At 42.1% G+C, this 19901-nt stretch overlaps 1 protein-coding gene across 4 annotated transcripts in view; it reads right to left on the bottom strand.

The window, feature by feature from the left end:
* Positions 1-19901, bottom strand: part of COPS2 (COP9 signalosome subunit 2) — a 77493-nt gene that overhangs the window by 5135 nt on the left and 52457 nt on the right. For all 4 annotated transcript variants that reach the window (XM_073618661.1, XM_073618662.1, XM_073618660.1 and 1 more), the window contains 5 exons: positions 15592-15770; positions 15460-15512; positions 14004-14101; positions 7590-7672; positions 1078-1136 (listed from right to left, as the gene is read on the bottom strand). In XM_073618661.1, the coding sequence (XP_073474762.1) occupies positions 1078-1136; positions 7590-7672; positions 14004-14101; positions 15460-15512; positions 15592-15770 (472 nt within the window). The remainder of the gene's footprint in view (positions 1-1077; positions 1137-7589; positions 7673-14003; positions 14102-15459; positions 15513-15591; positions 15771-19901) is intronic.

Below are 19901 nucleotides of genomic sequence, written 5' to 3'. Positions count from 1 at the left end.
TGGGAGTCAATTTAGGTCTCGTATGCACAGGTGCATAGACCCATACCCCTGTGCAGAGGGTTGTGTTTATTCGCACGGTAATGACCGGTGTTCCTTGCATCCAGCCTGTCAAAATCAGAGATAGCTGGAGAGACTCAGTAGCTGTAGGAGTCTTCCTGCACATGCCAGTGCTTACATCTGTATAGGGACAAATTCACAACTCTGGAGGCATATAATCTGCCTCCAGAGGTGTGCGTCTCTCCTGTACAGATGTAAACACTGGAATGGGTGGGAAGATTCCTACAGTAGCTGCAACCCGCAGGCGGTTACTGATTTTGATACAATAGCTGCATGGAACTTCTGTTGTTCCCTAGGTGAAAAAATGTGACCCTCTGCACGCAAGTACAAGTTTCTATGCACCTGTGTGAATGAAGCCTTCATGTCACTTTTTTTTACACAGAGCTGCTTTTTCGATGTCATGTTAAAATAGCTGGCAGGTTTGGGTTGGTACAAAGTGCTGGGTGTCCAGTGCGCCCCTGTGCCGTGGAGGGGGGGGGGGGGTTCCCTCCAGTTTTACCTGCCCTTTATCTATCCATTATTATGCATGTGCTTCCACTGTGGAGGCTCTCAAAAATGTAGAGTTAGGACTGCAGGTATTACTGGGGTGCCGTGAAGTGGCTCTGCAGCTTACGCATGTATAATGTGTAATGTAATTTGGTTGTTTGCAGGTTGGTTGGCGAGTTGAGCTGGGAATTTTCTTTCGTTTTGTTTGACTTGGGTTGGGTTGGTAGAAAACACACCGGATTAGCAATAACAGTTTTGATTCTAGATAAGCAAAAACAACCAGCAACATTTCCATGCAGTGAAACAGAGTACTATTTTTTTGTTAAAGCAAAATACTTATTTAGTGCCCATGTGTACCTAGACATGGTTTGTAATGCTACAACACAGTCTGTGCTAGTAAACACCTGGATCAATACATGGCAGGTATCAGAAGCCATTGATAGTCATATCAGGCAGAGACACCAATGACAATTACAGAGGAATAATACATTTAATCTATAGTTAGTGAAAAAAAAGAAAAGAAAAATGACTTACTTATCCAGTATGCACTGAACAAGCAGACTCTCAACATCTGCTACATCTATGTTAAGCTCCTAGAAACAGAAAAAAGGCAGAGATTACTTAGATAATTTCAACAGGTTCATTTTAATGACAAACTATTTATAGACATAGTACCTGTAATACGGAAGTAAAAAAAAAAAAAAAAAATTAGAGTGAACTTTGGACTAAAAAGGAGTGAAAATAATTTACTGACATTTCCTTTGTAGCTTTGCATGTTCATCACTTGATTTAGCTTAAAGTGTTTGTATACCTTGGATTAACCACTTACCAACCCGGCCAATTCTGACACTTTGCTCCTACATGTAAAAATCATCATTTTTTTGCTAGAAAATTACATAGAACCCCCAAACATTATATATTTTTTTTTAGCAGAGACCCTAGAGAATACAATGGCGGTCATTGCAACTTTTTATCTCGCACGGTATTTGCGCAGCAATTTTTCAAACACTTTTTTTTGGGAAAAAAACAGTTTCATGCTTTAAAAAAAAAAAAAACAAAACAGTAAAGTTAGCCCAATTTTTTTGCATAATGTTAAAGATGAAGTTGCGCCGAGTAAATAGAAACCTAACATGTCACGCTTCAAAATTGCACACGCTCGTGGAATGGCGCCAAACTTCGATACTTAAAAATCCCCATAGGCGATGCTTTAAAAATTTTTACTGCTTACATGTTTTGAGTTACAGAAGAGGTCTAGGGCTAGATTTATTGCTCTCACTCTAACGTTCGCGGCGACACCTCACATCTGTGGTTTCAACACCGCTTTCATATGTGGGCGGGACTTACGTATGCGTTCGCTTCTGCGTGCGAGCACACGGGGACAGGAGCACTTTAAAAATTTTGGTCCGTCGGAAATCTCTATGATCAACATCCGGGGCTGGTGGATCCGCTCTCCGATTCACCGATCGCAGAGGTGAGTCGGAAGAAGCACCGGAGGGCGGCGCGGGGGGGGGGACACGTCCCCTCTCGCTGCCCGTAAGAACGATCAAGCGGCTGACCCCCGCTATGATCGTTCTTATGGTGTAGGGAATCGCCGGCTGAAAACGGCAATATCTGAATGATGTCTTTAGCTGCAGGCATCATTCAGATATACACACCCACAAACCCAGGACGTCCATGGACGTCATACGGTCGGCAAGTGGTTAAAAACAAACATGCCTATACTTTCCTGCTCTGTGCAATCCTTTTGCATGGAGCAGCCTCAATCCTCTTCTTCTGGGGTCCCCTGCCAGCGCTCCAGTCTCCTCCTCTTCATTGGGTGCCCTAGGAAAAGCCGCTTTCCCTGGGGGCAACCGTGCAGGCTCGCTCCTGAGTCCCACTGCTGCGTCCATGGAGCCCCTTGCTCTCGAGTCACAGGATTTGATTGATAGCAGCAGGTGCCAATGGTATCAATCTGTCCAATGAGGAGAGAGAGAGCGACTGAATCCACTGAGCTTGTGCACATCGCTAGATCAGATCGGGCTCAGGTAAGAAAAAGAAGGGGGCTGGGGGGAGCTGCAGCACAGAAGGTTTTTCACCTTAATGCATAGAATGCATTAAGGTGAAAAACCTTAAGGGTTTAGAATCACTTCTGAGAAAAAAAAAAAAAAACACAATGAGATGACTTGCAGCAGAGATCAGGACCACGTACATTTAAAGGGGGAGTTTGAGGTGTATTAAAAATCAAACATCTATACTCACCTCCCTGCTGCAACACTGGTCTGATAATGCAGCTGTCCCTCCACCAGATCTAAGCCTCAGAACTGAGCGTTCACATGACCGCTGATCACTCCATTCTCGGGTCTGTTCTGGAGTAAAAGAGAAGGGACTCAGTCCCTACTCTCTGCTCTGCCCCTCCACTGGAGGGCCAGGCTGGGCAGGGGGCAGAAGTGGTTGCCACAGGCATGTGGGCGGATCACTACATTATGGTCAGGATCCTTCCAGAGCCTGGAGGGGCTCCGTGATGTCAGCCGACAGTGGGCTTTAGTAAGTTTACTCCTGTGACCCACAGGAGAATTATAGCCCAAAAAGCTTTGGCCATACTACTCTTAACTAGCTGGTAATCTAATCTGAAAGGTCGAGAGCACAGGAATCAAGTGACTTTGATGTCACTGGTTATTTATTTAGGAGACTTAACATTTTGTAAGCTATAATGGAGCAGCCCGTCTGAGACACACCCACCAGTGACCATGCACTACAGGTGAAAACACCTAGATAAGATAAATGTCAAGCACTTGACTGCATAAACGAAATGCGAACAAAGCCTCATATCTCAGCTGAAATAATGAAACCCATATCTTACTTAATGCAGAACGTAGACACCTTGTCATTCTTTTATTTGATGGTTTAATAAGTAACTCTAAGCAGTATGACGCATAGCCATTGCATTCCTAAATACAGTACAAGGAAGCTGTCAAATATATTAACAGGTATTGTTTATTTCCTCTTAACGGCATAACTGTTGGCATTCTTTACAATGGAATAAGCAGATAAACAGAGGAAAGCCTGAAGCTAGGGTAAGATCGCTATATATAGGTGATGCATCTTTTAAAGGGGATATCTACTTGAAATAAAAAAAAAATTTAAGAGGAACTCACATGTAGAAACACGAAAAGACTCTCCCAAGCCAACTAAAAAGTAACTAAGGGACTATCCTTTTTATGCTGGCGAGTGTCCTCGTAGTATATTGTACTTCCTACTTTCAAGTAACTGCATGCTGTACCATATCAGAGGTATAGACAGACAGCTATCCTTAGAGTCTGCAGGAGCCAGACATTGCACCCATCATCTGCTGATCGTGGGTGCGATGCTCTGCAGGCTACTTAGAAGACACAAGACTGTTGTTCTCTGGCCTAAACAGCAAACAATGGCATGTCTACTGGTACTCTGCAGCAGCTACAGACATCCCTTGGATGAGTGGTCTCCAAACTGCAGCCTAAGGGCCAAATGTGGCCCTTTGCCTCTCTTTATCTTGCCCTTGGGGCACTATTCCTGTTGTGGCTACGAGGCATTATTCCTTTTACTGACACCAACAATGAGGCACCACTCTTTCCATTGACACTGGTACGATGAGGTACCATTCCTTCCACTGACACCAATGATTGGGGCACTATTCCTTCCACTGACACAAATTATAGGGGCACTATTCCTCCTCCTATTGCCCACAAGCACTGTAATTTTGTATGACCTTTATAGACTGCCAATCCCGAGGCATTTTCTACTCCCACTGGCCACAGTCCAGTCCTCCTATAGTCTGAAGGAAAATAAACTGGCCCTTTCTTTAGAAAGTTTGGAGGAAAAAAAAATCTGATCACTTTTATTGCTGTCACAAGGAATGTAAACATCCCTTGTGACAGTAAGAGGCGGTGACAGGTGAGGCCTAGAAGTGACCTGAAGTCTGACAGTTGCTGTTGTACATATCAGTGATTAAGAGGAATAAGCTCCATGTTTGACAATGTAACGGTTACAAATAATAAACCTTATTCAGGAGTTCGAATTGGCAGGACCAATCTGAATCTACTTTGCTAGTGTCAGACCAGTAAATGATGAATTTTGATTAGTCGATATGTGTTTCTACACTTAAAACGACACTAAAAACGTATAAAAGTAAAAATTGCTATCATAAAAGTGATAGGACAACCATATCCTAAAGCTGGAAAAATATTAAATATACTGGGAGGTCTATCACCCTATATTTTCCACTGAACACTACAGTACAAAGCCCAGCTTTTTTTCCAGGGTTTGAAGAACCTATGTAAGCAAAGTGGCCCTAAATTAAAAAAAAAGAGGACTTCCTCTCCCGACAGTAATTGATTTTTTTTTACACCTTACGGAAAAAAAACAAGTTACTGTCATCTCTGGTCTCTACCAATAGATTAAAAATGATCCACTTTAAACCCTCCTTTTCTCTAGACACTTAATCCTTTTGAACAACTTTGTTCTCAAGACCCCCACTTATTTTTTCTTAAAATTGTACATGATCTCAGTTTAAACACTTAATATGTTTTCTATTTTCTATTGTGAAAAAATATTAGTTTGTGAGATTTGCAAATCTTTGGGATGCTATGTGAAATCTACATGAATGCAAATTGTTTGGAATTGGGATTGCATTCTGACAGTGGGGAGCCTTCCCTGTCATTAGAATACAATGAGCAAAAAACCTGACAGGTTGGTTGTACACAAGTCAATCTATACATATCCTTTAAGCTTTAAAAACTGCAAGTTTTTTTTTTTTTTTTTTAAAGACACCAACCATAAAGCATACCCATGCTTTATATATGCAGGGCAGAGCAATGGGTAAGGCTGGGTTCACACCTATGCGAACTGGATGAGGGTTTCTCCGCATCCAATTCGCATGATAGGAGATTGCGACTGGCTCTCTATGGAGCCAGTTCACATAACTCCGTTGTGGCTGCAAAGCAGCTTGCACAGGAGTGCTGTGCGTCTTTGGCTCCATTTCAGGGCCGAATTCAGGCAAAAATTCAGCCCTGATTCATCCCTGAAATGGAGAACAGGGACGCACCGGACCCCTGCTGCGAGCCGTCGGGGGTGTGAACCCAGCCTTAATGTAAATGCCTGCCCACCAAGCTACTTATGTTTACCTATCTATTGTTTGCCCCCTTTTCCTGCTCTTCTATTCACTTGCAGCAGAAAGGACAAGAAGCCATGTCTAAACTCTAAGGCTGGCCATAGACGTTTTGAAACTCGTCCAGTTAAGCAGGAATCGTCCGAGAACCATGTATGAGCAGGCAGAATGTACCCAAGTTGATCGATTGATCGATCGATCAACTTGGCACAGCCAGTCAGTGGAATTTTACACACGATTATCGCTAGCGGCTGCTAGAATACAATGGCTCAGCGGGAGAGATTGCCCTTGTCAACCCTGTCCGTGGTTGCAGGAAAGAAATTAGCTCCATGTATGGCCTGCCTAAGCCGTTCTGGCCAGAACTTACACAGGACTAATCGAACTCTCCCTGTCCTCACGTTTCAATGCTAATGTTTAGTGGAAGAAGATCACATGTTCCCCACACCCAGGTATCAGGTTTTCCTTTTTACTCTGGGGGCTGGGTGAACAGCACAGATTCACGTTTAAAAATATTTGCTGAATTCATCCATACCCTCTGTCTCCTCAGGCATTACAAACTTACTAGCAGACATATCAGCCTGGATGTCACATCACTTCCTTAAACTCAACCTATCCAAAACCGAGCTCATTATATTTCCTCCCTCAGGTGCCACTTCCCCTGATTTCTCTGTCAATATCAACGGCTCAACTATCAACCCATCTCCCCACGCCAATGTCCTAGGTGTAATCCTGGACTCTGAACTAACCTTTCGACCCCACATTCTATCACTATCCAAAATTTGCCGCCTCAATCTCCGCAACATCTCCATGATACGCCCCTTCCTAACCAATGTCACCACAAAGCTTCTAATCCACTCCCTGGTCATCTCCCTCCTCAACTACTGCAACTCCCTCCTCATTGGTTTACCTCTAAATAGGCTATCCCCACTTCAGTCCATCATGAACGCTGCTGCCAGGCTCATCCACCTCACAAACCGCTCAGCGTCTGCTATACCCCTCTGCCAATCCCTCCATTGACTGCCACTCAGTCACTGAATTAAATTCAAGATACTAACTATAACTTACAAAGCCATCCACAACCTGGCCCCCAGCTACATCTCTAACCTAGTCTCAAAATACCAACCTAATCGTTCTCTTTGCTCCTCCCAAGACCTCCTGCTCTCAAACTCCCTTGTCACCTCATCCCATGCTCGCCTTCAGGACTTCTTCAGAGACTCTCCCATCCTCTGGAATGCTCTACCCCAATCCATCTGATTTTCTCCTACTTTATCCACTTTCAGACGATCCCTGAAAACTCATCTCTTCAGAGAAACCTATCTGGCCCCCACCTAACAACTGTACATTTATCTTCTCAATCAGCACATCACCCACAGTTATTACCTCTTGTGTCTCTTGACCTTCCCTCTTAGAATATAAGTTCTAAGGAGCAGGGCCCTCTGATTCCTACTGTATTAAAGTGTATTGTATTTGTACTGTCTACCCTCAAGTTGTAAAGTGCTACGTAAACTGTTGGCACTATATAAATCCTGTATAATAATAATAATAATACCCTAAATTTGTACTTATTCTCCAGTGTTTTAATTTAATAAAGTTGGTAATGTCCATGAGTTTGAAAAAAAAAAAAAAAAAAAAAAAAAAAAAAAAAAAAAAGGTTCCTTTCCATTTCTACTCTTTAAAATGGTCTTGCTACTTCAATAATAAATCATACAAATGATCTGAAGCTAAGCCACATCAACCATTCTATTTCTTTATTCCAACTCAAACCTGCTGACCAAAAGGAAGAGAATAAAATGGGGACAAGAAAAGAGATAATAAAAGGGTATGTAATGCTGAGATTTTCAAGCCAATGTAATATCACCTGCACACCTGAGCACCTCTAACACAAACGTTTGTGTAATAAAGCTAAGTAAATGAAAGCACTTACCTTCGAAATAAAAGGAATATGTATTCTGGTGTAAGGCTTAATTAATTTTATAAGCACTTGTGTTCTGATGTTCCTTAAAAGCTCTGCAAAACAACAAAAAAAAAATTACGCATTGACGAAGAACACCAATGTAAAGCTTTGTAAACAAAGATGGTACTTGGCAGAAAAAATTCTTATGATGAAAGTTAATGGAATCTGTGGAGAACCATTATTCAGTAAAGAGGTACATTTAGTAATATACAATAATACATTCACAATTCAAATAATTACAGATACCAGAGGATCATACTATTAATTACAACAGACACATTTTACAGTAAAACCAGGTAGAATATGATGGAATCTACCATAGTTGTGATACATAAGGAAGGCAAGGATCCACTTAATTAGAAAAAGGGGGAAGCGTGAAATGTCATGGATCCATAGGTTGAGGTGTTATGCCCCTTTTGGCCTTAACGTCGATGTGGATGTCAATTCCTTTATAGACAACTCTTAAATGAATCAATCAGGTGCTTGTGGATTTTGTCATTATTATTTTCACAATTTTATTTTTATATATTTTTTTTCTATACTAATCATTCATTTTAGTCATATTGTTTATGTAAACTTGATGTGAGTTGAGGATTGGGACACTTCCACCTAATGGTCCCTCCCACAACTTTTTGATACATCAGGTACCATTTAGACTACTCCATTTCCCTTACCTCTACCTATTTCTATCTGTTTATTCATATTTATACACAGCCCTTAGAACTTGTAGAATACTATTCATACATATGTTTATGCAACCTTAGAATCTGTTTTAGGATTCAGGATGAGTCATGGATTTTCCTGTTTATTTACTCCCCTCACGACCAGAATCAGCATCTGGTAACTTATTTACATCAATGTCCCAGTTTAGTATTTTGCTGATTATGTTCATTATTCATTTTATTAAATATTTTTATCCTTGCAGTGTTTTTTTTTTTTTGTTTTTTTTTTTTTTTTTTTAGGTATTGTTACCTTTTATTATATTCAACCTTTTTTGCTCTCGCCTCTCTTGCCTTTATTTTTGCCATTATGCACTATGGCAGACATCGCTAGTCCGCCATGATGAGTCTAATTGTGTCTCCACCCTCACCTTGGGAAGCTCCCTTTTTTCTATTTCTGGGTGACATCTGGCATATATCTGAGAGTCTCCACAACATCTTTATAGTGGTTTATTGGCCGCATTGAGTCCTGGTTTGATGCCCTCTGAGTTGTATATCCCGGATCCCCTAAGATAAGACCCTGGCTGGGTGTTTAGCCGCAAGCTGTCTTTTGCTTGCCTTCTGGTAAGTGTGCACTCCTCATAGTGATCAGTACTCAATGGTGAAGGAAGATTGCACACTTATATCACATTATCTTAGTGGATGATTTGGACTTTGTTTTTTTTATAAAGTTCCACATTCACTTTTTGATATTCTGACATCACATTCTTTTGGATCTATATATATTTAAACATTTTGTTTTGTTGTCACTTCTATTTTTATTATTTTTACATTCATGTACACTTATATTTTTATTCGCTTAGCACTGGTTCATTACTAGTGGTTTCACTGTCTAGCGCAGCTAATTCTTCTTTATTTAAAGGATCCACTTAATACATCCTCATATAGACCCATTTCCTTATTGAATACAGATATAAAAATCCTGGTGAAGGTCATGGTGGCTAGGTTAAAAAGGGGCATCCAGAAACTTGTCCACCCCGATCAGTCGGGATTTATCCCTGGAAGATCTACTAGTATAAATATAAGATGTGTGTACTTGAATCTTTAGATCCCGGCAGACGGGGATGGATCTAGGGCTATTTTGTCTTTAGATGCCCCCAAGGCCTTCAACAGCCTTGAATGGCGATATCTGTGGAGGGTCCTGGTTGAGTTCCAATTTGGTCCGGGCTTTATAAACTAGATAAAATTGCTATACAAAGTGCCATAAGCAAAAGTGAGAATGAACAGTGAATACTCTGACAAATTTTGATTGCTGAGGGGGACGAGACAGGGGTGCCCTATGTCCCCACTGCTCTTCGCCCTCGCAATCGAACCTCTGGCAGTGGCCCTCAGGTCCTCCCCGGAGGTTAGGGTGAATTAGCAGGGGAGTAGAAGAAAAGGTGGCATTATACGTGGATGACCTTCTACTATTTCTGGGTGACATGCCGACCTCCCTGTTGATGGCAATGAAAATGATCACAAATTTTGACCAATTTTCTGGACTTGCCATAAACTGGGAAAAATCTGCATTGTTACCAGTAGACCCCCTGGAGGATCCCTTGCCTGGGGAGGTTGCTCAGATTCAAACAGTGGACAAAATGAAATATTTGGGAACATTACAAGAGACCCCAAACAGTATATTACAAATAATATTGTCCCACTTCTGGACAAATTCAGGGGAAAAAGCAAAATATGGAAACGTCTCCTATTATCAGGAGCAGGACGATGTAACTTGATTAAAATGCTATGGATGCCAAACCTTTGTATGCATTACATAACTCGCCAGTGTGGGTATACAAAAAGTGGTTCCAAAAGTTAGATGTTATCTTTAGAGAATTAATTTGGAAAGGTGGTCCGGCAAGAATCCGCTTAAGCACCCTACAATTACAAAGACAGGAAGGAGGGGTTGACTTCTACACCCTCAGAGTTACTTCCTTGTGGCACAGTTACAGCATATGGGAGAGTGTAATGGGTCGGAATAGGGATATATAGAGAGGGAAATGTTGCTACAAAACACTCCGCATGGATCAATGGTGGAAGCCATGGAGGCGGGCTCTTTCCCTTCTGGGCTCCCCACACTAAGCTTAATGGTAAGAGTATGGGATACAGTGAAGACATTGCTGGGGTATAAGGGATTCACAGAGTATACCCCCTATGGGAGAATAGAAATCTGAGAGAAATACAGAAGATGGGGACAATTAAGGAATGGGAACATTGTGGAATAAAGTCTATTAGCCAGCTATATAAAGATGACATTCTGAAATATTTTCAGGAGCTGAGGGAACAATACACAATACCGAATAAATCCTTTTTTTTTAGATACCTACAGGTTAGGCATGCTCTGGGAGATCAATTTAAAGAGGGGGCACCGGAATGGAACAAGATTCCTTTGCTCCAGAAGGTAATTAAAGCAACAACCCTACAAGGCCTTATTTCAAGCTTATATACACACATACAAGGGGAGCCTGGAGGGAATAGGCGCCCCACCAGGTAGAAGGAGGTGGGAACAAGACGTAGGAACTATAATGGAAGAACAGTGGAGTAGAGTACTCGAATTGAGTCCCTTGGTCTCACTTTCCCCCTCCCAAAGGATTTCACATCTGTTTTTGCTTTATAGAGCTTATTATACCCCTCAAAGGCTTTTTTGTTTGGCCGCAGATTGGACGCAAGTTGTCCAAAGTGCGGGGAAAGGGAAGGTGATTTAATCCACATCTTTTGGAGGCGTCCGAAGTTATTCTGGTATTGGAGAGAGGTAGCTGGAGTTATAAGTCAGGTATTCGGAGGACCACCAAACCCAGATGTTAGGCTCTGTGTTGTGGGGCTTGTAGAGGGGGATGGGAAACCCCGGATGTACCCAGATTGCAATCCTTAGGTGTCTATTTCAAGCAAGGAAGTTGATAGCACAAAGGTGGCAATCGGTCTTCCATCCATCTTGTACAGAATGGGCGCGAGGCATGAATTAGACAATTTGGAAGGAAAAATCTGTATATGTCAGGCAAGGTTGCATAAAGAAATATGAAGAGATCTGGAAACCCTGGTGGGAGGTAAAGGGGTATCCCCCTAGAATGAGGTGGAAGATATTTTTAGCCGGAAACCATCTGTACAGAGGGAGGAGGATAAGAAGGGCTGAAGAGAGGATAGGGATAAATGATATCCATGTCAAAGCGAAAATAAAAGTGATAGAGAACAAGCGTAACAAAGATAAGAGGTGATATATTACAATGAGAGAGAGATGGGTGACTGAGGGTGAAAGATGTGAAATTAGGAAAGTAGGATGGTTGAGAGTGGTACTGGAATTGTGTGGGAGGAGATGGAAGGGAAGGGGACTGAATGGCTCAAGAGGGGGGTTATGGGAGGGCAGGTGAGGAGGAACCGAATGGAATGTGAATGGGAGGTAGATGGATATGCTATAGAATAAACAACAGAGAAACTTATTGCGAATATGCTCTGCAATTATTATTCTGTATTTTTGTATGTAAAATGGTACTGAGAGGGGGAAGGGGATAATGGTCCTATGTATGATCATATGTTTAATGGGAAAAAAAGTTAAATAAAAGATTATAAAAAAACATAGGTAGAAATAAAAAATCAACTTTGTATATCTCATCCTTTAAAAAGTTGTATGTCCAGCCATTAGCCATGTTTTTGTTGGACATACATACACTTTAATGTGCTTGAAAATGCTAAAGGTTTTTTTTCCCCTTAAAAGTGATTGTAAAGTCACTATGAGTAAAAACAAACATGTTATACTTACCTGCTCTAGGCAGTTGGTTTTGCACAGAGCAACACAGATCCTCCTCTTCTTGGGTCCCTCTCCTGGCTCCTCCCTCCTGTCGAGTGCCCCCACAGCAAGCAGCTTGCTATTGGGGCATTCGAGCCGAGCTGCAGCTCGGTGTGTCCATTCAGACACGGAGCTGTGGTTCGGCCCCACCCCCTCTCTCCCCTGATTGACAGCCGTGTGAACCAATGACGCCGCTGCTGTGTCTCAGCCAATCAGGAGGGAGAGTGCGCGATGGTCGAGAAACTTGTGGAAATTGGATAGAGATGGGGCTCAAATAAAGTATTAGAGGGTGCTGGGGCGGCTGCTGCACACAGAATGCTTTTTATTTTAATGCATAGAATGCATTAAGATAAAAAGATCTTCTGACTTTACAACTCCTTTAATACAATCTCTTCATTAAAGTAAAAAACCTTTTTTTGTGAAGCTACCCCCTGCCCCCCTTAAATACTTATCTGAGACTGAGTTTGATCCAGCACTGTGCACCAGGAGCAGTTTAGGGTTACTTAAAAGAAAACATACATACTCACCTCTATGCTCTAGCAGCCATGTAATGCTGCAGTTGTCCCCAACCGGCTGTAAGACTGAGAAATTAGTAATCACATGATCACTGGTTGCTCAGTACTCAGTCTTGTTGGAGCGGAGAGCAGTGACTGTCAGTCACCGCTCTGCGCTTTGACCTTCCAGCGCTCACTAGAGACTTGGGCTGGAGGGGGAGCTTAGGCTCTCTGTCATACACGAAGAGCCGGAGCCAACTGTCAATCTGGCAGCTGAGTGGATCCCAACAATATGGTCAGAATCCATCCTGGACCGGCTCTGTAACATGAACTGACAGCAGGCTTTAGCTGGCTGATGGCTGATTCTGGGTCACAGAAGATCACAAGCAAATGCACTTCTTTGAATCCAACAGGAAAAAGTATTGCCAAAATATCTTTGGCCATACCTCGCTTTTAAAGTGAACGTTAAGAGGTTAACTTTAAAGTTGGACGCACTACCAACACATGCTCATCTTCTGTCACACTCCACTTGGCTACGTGGAGCGTAGAAAATTTGATTCAAGTTATAGGGAATAATTTGGTGCACAGTGACAGCACTGGTAATAAGTAATTGGCTAACTGGCAACTCAGACATCCAGCTATGTCACATGGGGAGAGACTGATCAGCCTTGTGCAAACTCCTGGTAGCGGTTAAATCTCCCTCTCCAACATGCAGAGGCTAATATGTGAATATACAGTAGGGTTAGCATAAATTGTTCATGAATGGTCAATATACAGGTTTACTGTAACACTCAGCTCTCCTCTTCCACCTCCAGAGCTCTTTTTTCCCCCACTGGAATTTCTCCCCAGTATGCATTTTTCTTTTATATACACTTATCTTTTCTAGAGGTCTTCAGGCTGGTCATATGATGCACACAGCTCAATTCTCTAGCACTGTGTGGTCCTCAGTTATGCAGAGAGTAGTGCTGACTTCATGTCAGAGCCGTTATTCAAATCATTATATCAGCGCAAATCCTTTGGCGAGGCGTCCTCTGGAGACCCACAACACATTTACAGGAAGGGAGTTGAATAATGCTGGGCAGCACTCAACCAAGAAGAGAATAGGCAGATGAATTTGTGGGAGACAGTGCTGTATAAGAGGTGAGTATTGAAATCATCAACGGTTTACTTGTTTTTAAGTTGGATGGGGCACCAATTTATTTGTAAATTGTTTAAAGCGGAGCTGGGTTTAGAAAAGCTTCGCATTCAGCAGTTACGAGGAAAAAACTCAAAGAATGCAGCAATCCTTTTGTTTTTACTGCACAACAGATATAGACCAGATCTCCCTCTACTGGGCATACTTATTTACAACACAACATACAGATTCACAGTTACAAAACACACACTTCATTGCATTGTAAGGTTTAGGTACCTTCAATGTGTTCCCTTATGAAGGGATCATCCATGATGTTGCTGTGATTTGTTTTCAGAATCTTCTCAAACTCAGTGATGTCATTATTCTGATAGGCACTTTATTAAAAGACAGAACAGACAGATTTGTTAAATAAGAATAAATTATCGGATTACTATTAGGAAAGGTTCTTCAGAGTCATTTTATGGCTCTGGCTTAAAGCGGAGCTCCACCCAAAAGGGGAAGTTCCACTTTAAGGCCTCCTCCACCCCCCTCTTCACTAGATTGAACTTTTTTTGAGCAGAGGGGCAGCGGGTACCATGTTTGCACAGGAAGTTCTCCTCTCCCCCTCCTTTCCACAGTCTTCCAGGACACGTTACAGGTCCCAGAAGACTGCGGGACCATTCACAATGTGCAGCACGGCTCAAAGCCACAAGCTGTCTCAGCCAGGTGCCTACAGTTGGGATGCCGGCACTGGGGACAGAAGATCGAGTAAAGGAACAACTTGGGTGGGCACATCGCTGGATCGTGGGACAGGTGAATGTGTTTATTTCAGTTTTTGTAACTGCTGACTTTAAGACCCTTTTCATACTGGGGTGCTTTGCAGGCAGTTTAGCGCTAAAATCAGCACCTGTAAGCCTCTCAAGCCACCCCAGTGTGAAAGCCCGAGTGCTTTCATACTGGGGTGGTACGCTTGCAGGACGGGAAAAAAAAAAGTCCTGCAAGTAGCATCTTTTGGGACGGTGTATACACCGCTCCTAAAATGCCCCGCCCATTGAAATTGGCAGCGCTGCCAAAGCATCTGCAAAGCACTTCGGCAGCGCCGCAACACGGGCGCTATTAACTCTTTCTTCGGCGGCTAGCGGGGGTTAGAAGCACCCTGCTAGCGGCCGAAACGCTGCAGGACCAATGTAACTTTGTAAAAATATACTAAATTACTATATGTCAAACAAATGTATACTTTAGGCTTTCTTCACACCTGTGGATGAGGGGGTAGTAACAACAGGCGGGCGAGTTACTGTTTTATCACCCCATGAGTCACGTCAAGTTAAGGTAACATGGCCGGCAGCCATGAATGTGCATATTGATGGGCAGTGAAATGTATACGACCTATTGCGTTTGCCAGACAGTACCACAAACACAACCCATTCAAGTGAATAGTACTGTGCCACAACTGTGTGTAAAACACAGCGCTGCATTCAGGAGGCAACATTTTGCCTCCAAGCAGCATGTCAGAAAGTTTTTGAAAAGCGATCCAAAATCGCCATACTTTAAAAACGAGCTCTTAAGAAGGATTCATCTCCTTAAGCTGACAGATTGATAGATGAATAGCACTTCATGACACTTTTACATCATTACAGATACTAGGTGTTTATCTGAAAAGGAATCTGCTTTAAACCTTGATGTGTGAAATGTTAAGAATGGTGGCTTTTCCTAGTACTTTATAATCAAAAAAACAGATTTAATTATGACTTACCTTACTAAATTTGTCATTGCTAGAATTTCTGGATCATTTTTGTAAGGTTTAGCCTAGAAGGTAAAATAATATTTTAATAAAACTGAACAGATAACGTCAGTAAATCCACAAAATCTACAGAGGCATCCATACCTCCTGAGAGTCGAATGGGTTTATTCCAGACTTCATGAGCATGTTAGCTAGGACCAGGTATTTCAAACACGTTGTTCTCCTCGGGCTCCCAGATTCATCATAGTTTTTAAATGCTTCGAAGAAATCTGTGTGAGCTTTTTCAAACTCTCCTTCTCTTAAGTGCATCTTTCCTCCACATTCTGAAACAGTAAAACAAAAAAAAAAAAAAAACATGAAATAAGTGGTTATTACTGCCATGTCCACGTTTCACTACAGAGATGGTTGTTCTTTTTGGTCTGTGAAATGCAGGATCAATAGTTATTACCAACTTGATGACCACAATGACCAGTTACTGGTCTGAAAAAAATGGGTAGGCTCCACAGAAATGTGATGGATGGATGTCACACTTTTTATCAAATGAGGTGAAATAGGAGTTCTTGGATACCTGGTTAGGACACTGAGCAGTCTATTAAACATACACATTCCCAAGTAGGTGGCCACATCATGGTGAAAAACCATGTGCAGATCCACAGGAGTATACCCATTCAAGAGTCTGTCTCAGCCTTGTCCTTTGATTTTGTCCTTTTTTGCAGTCTCAATCCTACCCTAATTAAATCCACAATGTTATATATTTTTACTTTGTCTATATATGCTTAAAGTAATTTTTTGTGTTCCTTCACTGTTCTCACAGTGTATCAACTGGGAATTGCCCTACTCATAATTTTTCATGTTGACTATTCTCAACACCTTATTTTGTGTGCCTTATAATTAGAGGTCGACCGATATATCGGCCAGCCGATATATCGGCCGATATTTGGTGTTTTTTACTTAATCGGCATCGGCCGATTGTGCTGATAAAAAAGCCGATATAGCTTCAGCGCGACTTGCAAAAGACTTCTGTAATAGAAGTCAGTGTTTAGTTGCCTGTGTGAAGCGACTTCTCCCTCTCTCTGGGCAGCCTGCCAAATCTGATAAAAAGAACCTGAAGGATACAATGTTTACACTTCTGAATGAACTAAATTCCGTGTGTAGAAGTTCTCAGTTTAACCATTTAAAGACTAAATCTTTTCTGACATTTGTTGCTTACAAGTAAAAATCCAGTATTTTCTGCTAGAAAATCACTTGGAACCCCCAAACATTATATATATTTTTTTTAGCAGAGACCCTAGGGAATAAAATAGCGGTTGTTGCAATATTTTATGTCACACGGTATTTGCGCAGCGGTCTTTCAAATGTAATTTAAAAAAAAAAATACACTAATAAATTTAAAAAAAAAAACTAAGCAGTAAAGTTAGCCCATTTTTTTTCCATCCAGAAGTTTTGATTACCTGTTTTTGTGTATTTAATATTTAAGAGAGGTTTTTTTTATATTTTTTTAATCTAAATTCTACATACAAGTGAACTGATTGGAGGTTTGTTTTGTTTAATAAATGTTTAAATGTAAAAAAATTTCCGTATCACTGAAGGTTGCTTTCACACTGGAGCGGGCATGCATTGACGGTAAAAGACTGCTAGTTTTAGCAGCTCTTTACCGTCATTTTAGCGGCGCTATTCGGCTGCTAGCAGGTCGCTTATAACCCAGCTAGCGGCCGAGGAAGGGGTTAAATGCACCCCTGAAGCGCTGCTGCCGAAATGCTTTGCAGGCGATTCGACAGTGGTGCGCATTCATTTCAATGGGCAGGAGTGGTGGTATACACTGCTCCAAAGATGCTGCTTGCAGGACTTTTTTTAATATCCTGCCAGCACATCGCCTCAGTGTGAAAGCACTCGGGCTTTCACACTGAGACTGCAGGGGAGCCGTTTGACAGGCACTTTACAGGTGCTATTTTTAGCCCAAAAGCGCCTGAAAAACGCCCCATTGTGAAAGGGGTCTAACTGTTAGATTTTATGAGATGAAGGTAAAAAAAAAAAAAAAAAATCGGCCTAATATATCGGCCCAAAAAAATCGGCATCACATATCGGCCATCGGCCACCGCGATTTGTAAATATCGGCATCGGCATCGGCCAGAGAAAAACCCATATCGGTCGACCTCTACTTATAATGTATTACAGTCGTAATATTATTAAAAATGGGAAGAGATTGCCAGACAGTACCGCCAGATTGCCAGACAGTAAATATGCAGCTTTTCGGCACTGGTCCTTAGCGCAGAGAGGCCGCATATTTGCGTAAATTGCTGCCAATACTGTACCTGTGCAGAGAGCGCACTCCTGGCACAGTCACTGTCCCCTATCCAAACGCTCCCGATCGCAGGGAATTTTCGGATTACGTGACCACCGTGACAGCTATTCATGGCGGTCATGCGATCTTAAGCCCCGCCCTGCCTCCTGGCGGCATAAACCTCTTAAAGTGCCTGGAGGCGCCGGCGCTAAGAGGTTAATCATGGAGATAAGGGTCTGCTGGTGGCAGGTTATTATTATACAAGATTTATTTATGCAGCACTTTACAACATGAGGGCAGACAGTACAATTACAGTACAATGCAACAGAGTAGGAATCAGAGGGCTCTGCTCATTAGAGCTTACAATCTAAGTGACTACAGTACCAAAACCATGTGCAGTACAATCCTTAAAGAAAAAAAACAAAAAAAAAAAACACTTTCATATGCAAACCAAGTCTGCCTTAGTTTTTCCTTCATATGCTCTCACTTCCGGACACTGCAGCTCACAGTGCGAGGATTTCAGGAGATTACATGGGAGTGGCAACTCTGCTCTAAATTCAGGTGCAGTGCAGCATCATTGCCACACCATCACGGGACGCTGCAGTAGGCAGACTTTACTGGCAAGATCAACCAGTATTTGTAGGAATTTGCAGGACGACTAATAAAACTAAGTATAAATGCGCTTATAATGAAGTGCTGCAGCAAGTTTTTCAGTGTTGGCTACAGGTCTACTTTAACAATTTGGTGACATGCAGTAGGTTGTAATTAAGGTCATTTTAGTACAAGGGCTTGGGCTTGTAATTGCACCAACACAATTTTAGATTGTTTACCATGATGACTGCAGACCAGTGCATGCATAATGAAACATTTAAAGGAAACCTAATCTGAGATAAATCAGTGGTGTTATATTGATGACCTCTTTCTAAAGTTCTGGCTGCCATTGTCAGGCTTAATTTTTTGGCCTCTGAACTTTCTAAATTACAACAGAAGATCTGATGCCACTCAGTGTTCCTGCATATTTGTCCCAGGTCAGGGACAAAAAGTATTGAAGCCGAAGGCAACCAGGCATACACTTTTTTAGAAGGAGGTCATGCAAATTTCTCTCAGTTAGACCTTTCTCTAACACTATTAAGAGCCCTTGCACACTGGGGCGGGGGGCGTCGGCGGTAAAACGCCGCTATTATTAGCGGCGTTTTACCGTCGGTATGCGGCCGCTAGCGGGGCGGTTTTACCCCCCCCCGCTAGCGGCCGACAAAGGGTTAAATACCACCGCAAAGCGCCTCTGCAGAGGCACTTTGCCGGCGGTATAGCCGCGCCGTCCCATTGATTTCAATGGGCAGGAGCGGTAAGGGAGCAGTATACACACCGCTCCTTCACCGCTCCAAAGATGCTGCTGGCAGGACTTTTTTTACCGTCCTGCCAGCGCATCGCTCCAGTGTGCAAGCCCTCGGGGCTTTCACACTGGAATGAAAGCAGCGGCACTTTCGGGGCGGTTTGCAGGCGCTATTAGCGCAATAGCGCCTGCAAACCGCCCCAGTGTGCAAGGGCTCTAAGAGAACATACTTGATAACTAAAATCAACTTCAATAATAAGACTGAATTGTGCATAAAAACATACGAGTTATATCTACAATCTATTTGAAACAAATACAGGGTAATTATGGAATGCAAATGAATTTGCAAACCAAAGTTCAGTTATCCAACACAGCAGGTGTTATTCATTGACTGTTACGTTGGAAAATGTGATATACAAAATACGTGTAGGCAATGCATTTTCCCAGAATAGCCTTATACCACAATAAAAAGCTGAGTCACTTCCTTCAGTAGGTAGAAGATGCACAGAAAACATGACATTTACGTCATAGACAATGTGCTGTTCCACATGATATTTTACAACACAGAAAAGGTTATTGTGCGCACACATTTAATATGGAGGCTCAATGGCACAAGAGGAAGGCAAAGGAATGAATGCTACAGAAATCCCCTGTAAGGCTCCATGCACACTAGCTTTTTTTTTTTTTTTTTTTTAAGCTAAAAGAATGCCAGAAAAAATGCCGTAATAAATTTTTGTAGTAGTGTTTTAGCAGTGTTTTAGGAGCGTTTTAGCAGCGTTTGTGCAGTGAAAGGGTTAAAAAAAAAAAAAAAAAAAAAAAGCTCAAAACCGCTGTTAGCAG

The sequence above is a fragment of the Aquarana catesbeiana genome, linkage group LG03 (genome assembly GCF_042186555.1).
Source record: "Aquarana catesbeiana isolate 2022-GZ linkage group LG03, ASM4218655v1, whole genome shotgun sequence".
In the NCBI taxonomy this organism is placed as follows: Eukaryota; Metazoa; Chordata; class Amphibia; order Anura; family Ranidae; genus Aquarana; species Aquarana catesbeiana.
This window is presented reverse-complemented; position numbering and strand designations above follow the sequence as displayed.